Source organism: Polypterus senegalus, chromosome 9, assembly GCF_016835505.1.
Source record: "Polypterus senegalus isolate Bchr_013 chromosome 9, ASM1683550v1, whole genome shotgun sequence".
Classification (NCBI taxonomy): Eukaryota; Metazoa; Chordata; class Cladistia; order Polypteriformes; family Polypteridae; genus Polypterus; species Polypterus senegalus.
Window position 1 is genome coordinate 138,713,260 of NC_053162.1, and position 11,518 is coordinate 138,724,777.

Genomic DNA, 11,518 nt, shown 5'->3' on the forward strand with positions numbered 1-11,518 from the left:
ATCAATTTTCAGAACCTATTTTACTTAATTTAATGTGAATGTGTATCTCATTCAAACGTAGAAAAATATAATGAGTACCAAATATTTAATAGACAGAATAAATAAAATCGTTTTTTGTGCACATCTTACTAAAGGCTAGGGTTATCTCTCTGTTAACAATGTTTTCTTCTTTATCTAATACAAAAAAAAAAAAAATAATAAGCTAAAAGTTAGTACATGTATTCATTTATTTCTCTCAGTTGAGGTTTCAAATTAACCTTTCACATGCTGGCAGCAGTCACTCCTGATATCCAACATTTTCTTAACATGTAATTATTTTTTAGTTAAAGTATAAAATCTGCCTTCCTCACAAATTCACATTTTTCACTGACAAACACTTTCATTGTTCTTCCTGTGCCCTAATTTGAAGGTGTCAATTATAATTGTGCACACAACTTGGGCATGTTAAGTTAGCTCTAAATTGTGCAAATATACTGACAGTCAAAATATTGAATGTTTAAAACTTTCTCCTGAAGCCTAATAGGTGGATTATGTATGGTTAGAACATTGATGGTGGTTTGATATAAATAAAAGAAAATAAGCCATACATCTGAAGTTGCATTAATGTATTTCATTGTAAACTAAAGCTGCCCTTATTTAACTCCAGTTAATGCAAATGACACCTCTATTCAAAGTATTTTAATACTAACAAGGTGCCAAATCTGGTATGTGCATGGCTTTTTAAAGCTATTGTAAAAGTAAAAATATGACATATTGCAGTTTAATAAATCCAGAGAGTATTATTCTTAATATCTGAAGAAGATATTTTACCAATGTATTCAGTTTATATCTAAAATAAATTAAAATTAAAACTAACTGGCTGCACTTTCAAACTATATGTACAAATGTGCTTAAATCAGTGTAGTTTTGTTTTTTTCATTGTATGTTTTTCTCTTTTGAAAACCTGTGAGCTTGCCACAGGTATTCAGAAAAAAAGGACTGAAAAAAAAACGTTTTCTCAACATTATTTCATTTACATTCTTATCAGGCTAAATAAGACACACTAGCCATTGAACAGAAAAATATTTTTCATGAATTTATATATATTTTGTCGGCAGTGCAAACACCATTTGTTCATAAAAGAAACACACGGCACATTTTTAGATCTGGGTGTGGATGTTTGATTATCTAAAGCAAAACGTTTTAAGTGTCTTAACAGACAAGCAATCAATAGGATAGATAGATAGTTTCTTCCCGTTTATAACTCCACCTAAAACAACAAAGCGCCGTGCAAAAGTTCTTTCCTTAAATTTATATATATATATATAAATGATTTTTATGACTTTGTTTATGAATAACAGTTACACAACTGCTTTGCCCCTCTTACATTTACAAATAATTTTTCCAACAATTTATAAGAAATAGTTTATTATAAATTTGTTCAAAGTTATATTTGCAATATTTGAAAGAAATATAAATTGTTCAGAATGAAACATCAAACACGTCAACAGAAACATTTCCATCCATCCACTTTAACGTCGTTTTCAGATAGTACATGCAGAACCTGTCAGGAACAGACACAAACACGTCATTCACATAACTTTCTTTCACCACCAAATACAAAAATATATCTTTGAAAACAGAAGATCGGTTCAAGAAAAGCACATATCCCAGCTCGTCATTTCTCTCATGAAAAAACTGTCCTCCACCATGCTGGTAGAATAGGCACAGTCTGATGAAGGATAGGACATGTATTCGGGGAGTCTCAGGTTGTCCTGTGGACTTTGTACCTGCGAAAGGCAATAACGATAAGGTAGTTCGCACGGCTGGTAGTGACAATCCTCGTGGACTGGCGCATAAGCTCTCGGGCTAAAATGGGCAGGAGACGCGTATGCCGAGGAAAAGGAGGCGTAGCACTGCGGGGGCGAGCAGCTGCTGTAATCCGCGGGACTGGACACGTTGGATGAGTTGGAGGAAGAGCTGGATTCCTGAAAGAAAGGAAAAATCACAGAATCACACATTACTCCTCACGACTGTAAAGTGCTGCTTGTGTATCATTTTACATAAAAAGACATCTTATATAATGTCTCCTTGGCCAGATTTATTGTCTGAAAATTGGGCGTAATAACATTGCTTCTCCGCCTCTATAAACTATGTAAACTGAGTTAGAAATTAAAGGCAGGGCATTTAAAATCCCCCTCTTGAACCTCCAAGTTCAGTCGTTGAAGAATGGATGCCCGCAGCTTTCTGTAGCTTCCGGCTGCAAGTGTTTTATTTCGTGCTGAATGCTTACCATTCCCGAGCAGTAGTAGTCTGGTCCTTGCTGTAAGCTCCCCAGGGAAGTGTGCTGGACGCCTGCCACTGGAGATGCTTGGTCGATGAAATGTTCACACGTGGAGAAAATGTCCGCTACCGGTTGATTGTCAAAAGCTGCCGATACCACTTGCTCGTAGAAAAAGCTGTCAGTAATTTGCATGGGTGTAAAACAGTTGGTTTCTGGTACGTTAACAGGAGCCGGTGTATAATATGGAGCTGGCAAAGCAGAACACATTTAAATTAGTGTAGACTTCATAGGTGATGTCATGAGATCATTGACCAACAGTTAAATCACATTTAAATGGGCTACACGTTTCTATATATGCATATAAGGGGGGCATTAAGGAGTACAGAAATATAACATCCATAGTCACCTTTAATTTCCATCTAAACTGCCTGCTGTCTTTTGTCTACAGCAACGCTTCTCTCTCAGTATTTTCCAGTCCTCTGAAATTGTTCATCATTTTGGATTTTAAGCATTTTTGCATGCTGTGTCAATGGATTTATTTTCTTTTTTTTTTAGAATTTATTTTTACTTTATTTTTTGGGGAACAAATCGCTTCAGACAAGTTATTACACGTAGCTCATGGAGGATTATGGAACAAACGGACATACATTTGTATTTGAGATCAACTTTATATTATTTTAGTTTTTGAGATTAGTGATACAGCTGTGCTGGAATGACGCTTTCCTTCAACCAGTCATCCTGTTTTTGCACTTCGATTTCGAAAATAAGCATGACGTTATTCAAGTATAAATTCATAAAAAGAGCTATTGGATATATTATTAATGTTTTCTTCACGCTAGCATGCCACTTTTGTTAGCATGTTCAAACATAAAAGACAAATGTATGACAAAAAAGTTCCACGTCACCTACTGTAAGTAGTCGGAAACATTTACTGAAATGTGGCTATTTACATATCATTATGTCTTGCTATTATTATTAAAGGTGAATGTCTTCTTTGTTTTTTGCTTTGCACACATATAGGACCAGCTTTTGCAACTTGTGCTGATTTAATTTATAAATCTAAATGGTGTTTTCTGCAGAAGAAAGGCTGCAAATGTTAAAGCATTGAGGTAAAATTACACAGGGTTGGTGACAGTTATCTGCTTGTGAAAAAAATGAACTTAGTGCATGCTTGCAAAGTAAAAGGCAAAGTAATAAAAAAAATTGGACTTTAATTATTAGTGAGTTAAAATCCGTTGCATACATGTGTTCAGTATTCAATGTCTGGGTACAAACTGGGCGGATTCATCAGGCACTCAGGGACATAGAAAGGAAAACAGGCTTGTATTAAAGTAAGTTACCTCTTGGCCTATAGGTATTAGCCGTAGGTGTTACACTACATTTCAGACTTACTTATGCAAGTCACTTTTCTATCTCGCCCACATTTTTAATCAAATAATAATATATTGATATTAAACCTATCTGAAACTGACAAAAAAGTATCTTATCTTAAAAACTGACAAAAGTGATCAATTTGAATTTTGTACCTACCAGCAAATGATGTGGCACTTGTATCTGGAAAAGGGGCGTTGTTGTTTTGAGATGTCTGTCAAGAAATGGAAAAAGCAATGCAATTAAGCAAACCTGACTGAAAAATAATCACGTAAGTATAAATATTTTTTTCCCCTCAGGTAAGCAAAATAACTTCGACAACTAGCAAAACTACTTCTGCGAATATTTCCTGTTTATTGTAAATTAGCTCTAACTTTATACATGTATGTATGCATGTGTTTTCTCTTACTCGGACATCGAAGTGTTCATACACAGTCTGCAAAGTTTAAGAATGCTGCGTGGTTCTCGATGAAGCTGCTGATTTATAATCGTTTGGAGTGATGCCAGTGTGTTACCTCACCAATTAAAAGGGGGTGGAGGTGGGTAAGGGTGGGGTGAGCTATATAGAAGTGTTTCATCTTAGCCTACTTTTTTTTTTTTTTTTTGCGTTACGTCAGGAATAAACACTTTATGTGGTGTACATAATGATGTAATGATGTATACTGAGTATATATGTGTAATTGTATATTATGTATACGTTTGTATATTATGTAAACGATTACCTCCTTGACATTTTTAGCAATGCCACAGTCACATTCTGCATTTTTGTATTGTATTGCTATTTGTGTTCAACCTAAAAGCCTCACTTAGGGGTGTCTTTTCTGAAAAATAAATGATATACCTTATCAAGCGATAATAAAATTACTTCCATTTTTTTCCTTTCTTTTTTGTTAATCACCTGCACTTACAGTGGTTAAAGGGTAACAATTACAAGCCAAAAAATGAAAATGATTTTGTTGCACACTATTAAACAATGTGTCAATCAGGAAATAATATTGTCGTCTGTTGTACTATTCATTTGAGGCTTGCATCTAGAAGGGGCAGACTATAGCAACAATATGTACTGCGCAGTATAAGATATAAAATTTTATTTAGAAAGCGATGAAGAAACGGCCATACACTTTCATATTACCAGAATCTATTTTTCAACGAAACAATATGTTGAAGATAACAGTGAATGTAAAATGTAATTTATTAATCCATTCAAATCATGTCGAGTCAAGCTATTGCTTCACTCCAGGAAACGACTTGGTGCCTTTGTTTTTTTAAGTAATTTCTTATATTTTGGATTTTCACCTCAGGTATGTTTTCTTTCAGTAAGATTAAATTGTTTAATCTTAATGGAATAAATAGTATTTTGGCATTTTAAGAACTTTCTTTTTTCCATTTAACTATCGTCACTGTCTGTTGGAGAAAAAAAGTGTGCCTCTGGGGCTAAGGGCCGTGTCCGTGCAGTTTGAAAAAGAGAACCCGCTCAGACAGGACTAGCACCGTTGTGACAAAGACTGCTGAAAGAAAAAAAAGGCAGGTGTGTGAGAGAATTGCGCAACATTTATAACAGAATCTATAAAGCATTGGAGGTTACACGACAGGACATTATGACGCCAATATCCGTAGGTCACAAATGACTTCCATAGACCTCCTATATATGTTCAAAAGCAGTGTCTGACGAATAGTCTTAAAGCGCCATCGCGCGTGACTGTGCAGACTTTAAAAAGCATTAATTTAGCAACCAATACTATGGCTACCTGTTGGTTCCCGAAATATAAAAGCAAAGGTTTCTTTCAAGGTGAATGTCTACACGGAATTCGCTCGATCACTTAACTACTACCTTTAAATTGACCCAACGTGGGAATTTATGAGTGTATAAATAAGAGTGCGTTAGGATGCACTTTCACCCTACCGTCTAATATTTGTTCCAATCTTGCTGCCAAAGCTACCCGGAAATATTCGAGCCTCAAATGTAACTACCAGCTTCCATAAGACTGGTGACGGGACATGCTGTTAGAGACGAAGTCACCTAGAGCAGGGGGCTCCAACTCCAGTCCTGGAACGCTACTATAGCTGCAGGTTTTCATTCTTAATTAGTGACCAGTTTTTGCTGCTAATTGACTCATTTTCCTTCATTTTAATTAATTACTCTTTGAGACTAAGACCCCTTAATTAATTAATTTCTTTACTTGATTAGCAGCCAAACAATAATGAGATACAAAACGAGTCAACACGTGACTGGCCAACCTATGTCCATCATGCAATATCTGAAAATAAAGAAAGGAGAAGGTCTCAGTAACGTTGATTTGCTCGGGTCCGCAAAACATTTGATGGTGTCCTAAGAATAAAGAAAATCGACAGTTTTGGGAATATCTGCAGTGGCAGAATGATGGCACCAACAAGCCATGGAGTTAAAAAAAAGGGAATTAGTTAACAAAAAGAACTGACTTCTAATTAAGAACCTGGTTGGAGTTTTAGGTCCCAACCATGCTGGTCATCTCTTGATGACTCACTTCACATTTCATTTCTGTTTGTGTGCCCCTTAAGAAAAAAATAAGCAATGCAGAGAACTGAATGTTAAAAAAACAAGTCAATTAAAATTAAAGGTAAAAAAGTTAATTAGCAGCATATATATATATATATATATATATATATATATATATATATATATATATATATATATTATGCCAAAAGTTTGGACACACCTCCTCATTCAATGTGTTTTCTTTATTTTCATGACCATTAACATTGGTAGATTCTCACTGAAGGCATCAAAACTATGAATGAACACATGTGGAGTCATGTACTTAACAAAAAAAGGTGAAATAACTGGAAAAATGTTTTATATTCTAGTTTCTTCAAAATAGCCACCCTTTTCTCTAATTACTGCTTTGCACACTCTTGGCATTCTCTCGATGAGCTTCAACAGGTAGTCACAAGAAAACACATTGAATGAGGAGGTGTGTCCAAACTTTTGGCCTGTACTGTTTATATATATATATATATAATTAAGAAAAAGGGCAAGAATGAAAACCAGCAGCCGCAGTAGCACTCCATGCTCGCAGCTCGAGACTCCTGACCAAGAGTGTGATGAAACATATGTGTAGAAGCTCAAATATGCACCGCCCACCCAAACTCCTTTCTAATGCAAGATACATTTACGAAACCAGCTAACAAGTGCGTAGTTTTCACGGTATCTCCATGTGTGGTTTTTCTTCCCACATCCCATGCCTTAAATGTTGAGTTGATTGACCATGAAGCTATGCTGCACTGTGTTCAACGAAGCGAAACATTAAAATATGTCCTGGATTGACATCGTGTCCAGTGTTCGGTCCAGTACTTACTTATCCATTGTACTGTGTTCAAATAAGTGGTTTCAGAGACAAGTACTAACCTATTTGCTGCATACAAAAATAAATATGTAGATATATTCAGTTATGCTATTCTTGAAAACAAATAAACAACTAAATAAATAAAAATTACCGAGAAGAAGAAAGGCAAATTTTTAACAAAGAAATATTGTCGTCATGTACCTACCACTGTCGCCTTTGCAGCTGCTTGCAGCGCCCTCCTCTGTTGCAGTAATTCTTTCACAGTTGTCTTCACTCGTACTCCTTGGTATACTTTTGGCTTTTCTATTGAATACGTATATAAAAAAGCAAGTACATATTACAGCAAAGTTAACATTTTTCACGATTACACTGAGTGATACAATTTTCCTTACAACTTTTATCTCTATTGTACGGCACCTTGGATAAGCAATATATTATTGTTCTTATTATATTATTAGCTTTACAGTTTTATTAGAAAAAATCACTGTAATTATGAGGTGCGGTAAAAAAAATGATTTATTATGGAATTAATTTTAAGTGTGCAGGAATGTTAAATGGAGGAATATTTTACAAAACTGAGAAAAGACAGATCAGCATATCATGTGAGGAGGTACATTTGTGCGCCCGTGCGTTCTGTTGTATACTAAGCAAGGTCTAGGCAAGGTGCCTATTGAATCAAACAGTACAGTTATAATGTCAGTGACTCTATTTGTAACCTTATCTGTAACGTAAGTAAGCAGGACATGTTGAGCTTACCTCAAAAATAAACTATTTCAAAATAATAAATGCTCATAAAATTGTTGCCATTAGTTTTTCATATTTAAATCGAATTTATCGAACGGTGTAAGATAATTCTTTCAAATTAACCTTATCACGAGGTAGTATTTAACAACAGGATTATTATGTTAGTGGCCTTTTGCCCCTTAAGGAGTGTCTTGCAGAAACAAGCTGAACTTTCAGCATATTAATATTCCCTGAATTAATTCATATGTGAATTATATTTCAGAGAGTTGAGTTTAAACGATAGCGTTTGCTTTTTTAGCTATAGCCACAAGATGTCCCACTTTATGTATTTTACCTTTATATCTTATTATTTTATATTTTATTTTACATTTTATTTTAACTTTCAAGATATTTAGAATAAACCCTTACTTCCGAAGATACAACAGTCTGACAACTTTCATTATCAAAGACGTTTACACTTTTTCAATCTGTATTTTTCCTTGCAGTTTAATTACTGTCAACACTTTACTGTTCTCTTGCAATCCACTAAAATGAAACGGATGAATATTTGACCAAGTTTAAATTTACTGGGCATTTCTAGCGTTCATTTGTGACAACATGTAGCACAACACTAGGCTAAAAGCTAAGTGGCACAATGGGGCACAATTCACAAAGCTGGAGCTTTGCTGTATCTCGCCACAAAGGTCCAGGTATTAGGAAGTAAAACGTCACCCCGGCAAAGTACAGTTTTGCTTCCAGGCTAGGCAGCTAAAATGCCTTACTGCCCGTAAAACACTAAAAATAATAGAAAACACGATCTGATTTATCAATGTTATTTTTTCACAAACAGTAAAAAACAAAAACAGAAACGAAAATGTACTGCAATAAGCACACAACCTTTGATTTAAACTCAAACTTTTAAAGTGAAATATTTTTTAATTTCCGTAGGTAACAGGAAGGTAAAGGGTTAACAGCGCAAGCTACAACAGCACCTTAGACTTGAGACGGCGTGTAAAATCGCCATTACTGGTTCACTTTAAGGTAGATGAATATTTTAAGTTATTTTTGTTTTCCTATATATTTCTTTTATTAATAATGAAGAAAATATTATACAAACCATTTAAATGATAGGATAATAATTAGTTTTAATTTCCAAATATGCTTTAAAATGTTTAAACACGAGAAATGAAGACAAAAGAAAACAAAAGGAGTGCTTTTAGTGTGTACGGGTGGGGGGGTGGAATTGATATTTTCAACCAAAAAGAAGACTTCTTTCTAAAAGTCATCTGATGAGCGAATTTCGTTGGACTTTTTATAAATTGCAGCAGAACTTAGACGTTAATGGCGCAGAACTAGTAAGTGATTTTTTATGACCTATCAAGACGCATACGCGCACTGGATATAATATTAACATTGTACAGTCAACGTATTTGTGTGACCGTTTGTGAAAATGAACGGTTACACACAATCTTTTTGTCTAATTATATATTATGTTAAGTAACACTCATGATGAATGTAAATCAGATTTTGAAAAATACGTAGCCGGCACGTGCGATTCCTTTCCATCCACACAAGGAGGAAAATGTCAACTGGTTTCACTCTGAAGTGCGAGTCGATTGAGTTTGGGCATTTAAATCACAGCGTACTGTAGTTTGAAAGTAAAATGCCTCTGGGTTTTAATGGGATGATGGTACAAAGAGAAAATGTATATTGTAAAAAGCCTTTACTCCAAAACAACGCCACACCTTGGCTAAAGTGAAAAAAACATCCACTTTTTCAGTATAAGAAAAATGTTAAAAAGGGCAATCGGAAATCTTTTAGTATACATGACAGAAAAAGGTTGCCTCAAAACAAAAGCTTCATAACAAAAAATTGATATACATTCAAATACTAAAATTGCCCTGAAATCTAGCATTAAACATGGAAATCAGACGCACGAAAATGCTACTCTGCAAAGATACGCCCTGTTTCAAATGAAACGTGTTTAATGATAATTCACAAAGCTTATTCTCGATTCATAAATGCCTCGCACTTAACTCGTAGTTAAGAAACTAACTCTACTTTCAATTGTGTTGGCATTTTTCTACTCGGAAGTTATCGCATTACAGTCAATATTGCTAATCTGTCAATCAGTTCGAGTGTGTAAGCTACGAGCACTTGTGTAAAATTCTTTATTTTATTTCGGTTACGTTGATTAATCCTTTCTTTTTTAAAACGCGCAGACTCTAATCAAAGTTTCACAAGAAAACTACACTTCACATAAGCATATTGACAGTTTTTAAAAACTTCGGTATTTCACTTTGCATTATTCATTCTACATAACATTTTTTAATTCTTCTCTGTAATTACTAGAAATATATTTGAATGTATACTATTTTTTTTTACTATTTCTTCCTATTGGAAAACGATCTGTTTTTAAGTATAAGTATTATGTCCAAATTTTCAGATCCACCTCGAGGAACTATGGAATTAAAAGCATTACATTAATTGTCTATACATCACTAACCACATGTTTTCTTTATTTTACAGGTAGAAGACTACTTGAACAAAACCAGTACTGCAAATAAATTGAATATGAACTTACCAGACATCTTTAAAGAAAAATAAAACACACAATTCTTCAGGACTTGCTGTCAGACAAAACACTGTCTTTGTGCCTCTTGATTCAATTATATGGGAAGAATGAAATATCTGCAAAAGTCACAGAAACTCTCAACTTTAAAGTCTGTTTGCAGTCTTAGTGCATATAATAATATAGGAATATAGCTAGGAATATATAACTTTGAGTTTTACACTTCGGATCACAACTATTTAAAACCTCTAGAACCCAATGATTTGACAATCAATGATTGCGCGATAGTTTCAATTTGAATATTCAAAGGCTTCACAAAAAGAGACATAGTTAAGTGCTAAATCCTATATCAATACATAAAAGAGGGTCTCTTATAATAGAATTTAATGGAAATTCACCCGTAGACCCTGATCAAACATACATTTTAGGTCTTTTATCGAGCTTTTATTAAAGATGCATTGGAACAGTTAGGAGGCACCACTAATCCAACATTATAGACAGGTGCTATGTCTGATAGTCTTCAAAATCTTCCCAGAGGATGCTGGGATGATCATGCAATGTAAAATAATAGGCAATGGTATTTTTTGCATTATTTAATAACATTTTTTACAATTTTTTATTGAAAGTAGTTTCATAGTGGGCGTGGCATTCTGCAACGTCTGTCCCCGTGATGCGTGAGCAGCTCAATTGGCTTCTTGCTGCGCATCAGTGCTGCCTACACAGTAATGTCTAAGGTTTTAATCATTTATAATCTGGTTATAGAGCATAATATCACCTTTATCTTATTTATTGAATGTATAGGGTTATGCACAAACCTATTTTTTAAAACAATTATAAATATGTACATTCGTTGCAGCATCACCTCCTTAGCATCATCATGCAGATTACAAATTCTTTTTTATGGCTTGGAGACTTTGCTTGTCAACCAGATATTTGGTTAAATTATACAAATATTTCTTTTTTTTTCCCCTTTTTGTTTAAAAGGTTAAACAAGATAGGAAAGGAAACAACAAATAAACAAGCAGCCTTAAAAAGTAGCTTGCCTTTTCACCGTATTTTGGAGAAAATGCATTGTCCAGTCTACGTCCTATGTATAAGCTTTATAATATTTTTTCTTGATATTTTGATTTGTCATCACTTTCAGTTACACCATGTGTCTCTTGTATTATTCTTTTCTTTCTGATAACAAACTACTATGTGTGTAGAGATAATGGATGGACTGATTAACGGATTGTTGCCTCTTAAGCACCGTTACCATTAAAAGCA

At 34.3% G+C, this 11,518-nt stretch overlaps 1 protein-coding gene across 1 annotated transcript; it reads right to left on the bottom strand.

Annotated features, from left to right (window-relative positions):
* Nucleotides 1–1,390: 1,390 nt before the first annotated feature.
* linc.pou2af1 (lnc RNA pou2af1) lies at nucleotides 1,391–10,351 on the bottom strand. The gene is made up of 5 exons (XM_039763985.1): nucleotides 10,265–10,351; nucleotides 7,163–7,260; nucleotides 3,794–3,848; nucleotides 2,273–2,511; nucleotides 1,391–1,967 (listed from the first exon to the last, which is right to left on the bottom strand). The coding sequence occupies exons 1-5, from the start codon at nucleotides 10,269–10,271 to the stop codon at nucleotides 1,632–1,634; spliced, it is 735 nt and encodes a 244-aa protein (XP_039619919.1). The 5' UTR covers nucleotides 10,272–10,351; the 3' UTR covers nucleotides 1,391–1,631.
* Nucleotides 10,352–11,518: the final 1,167 nt, after the last annotated feature.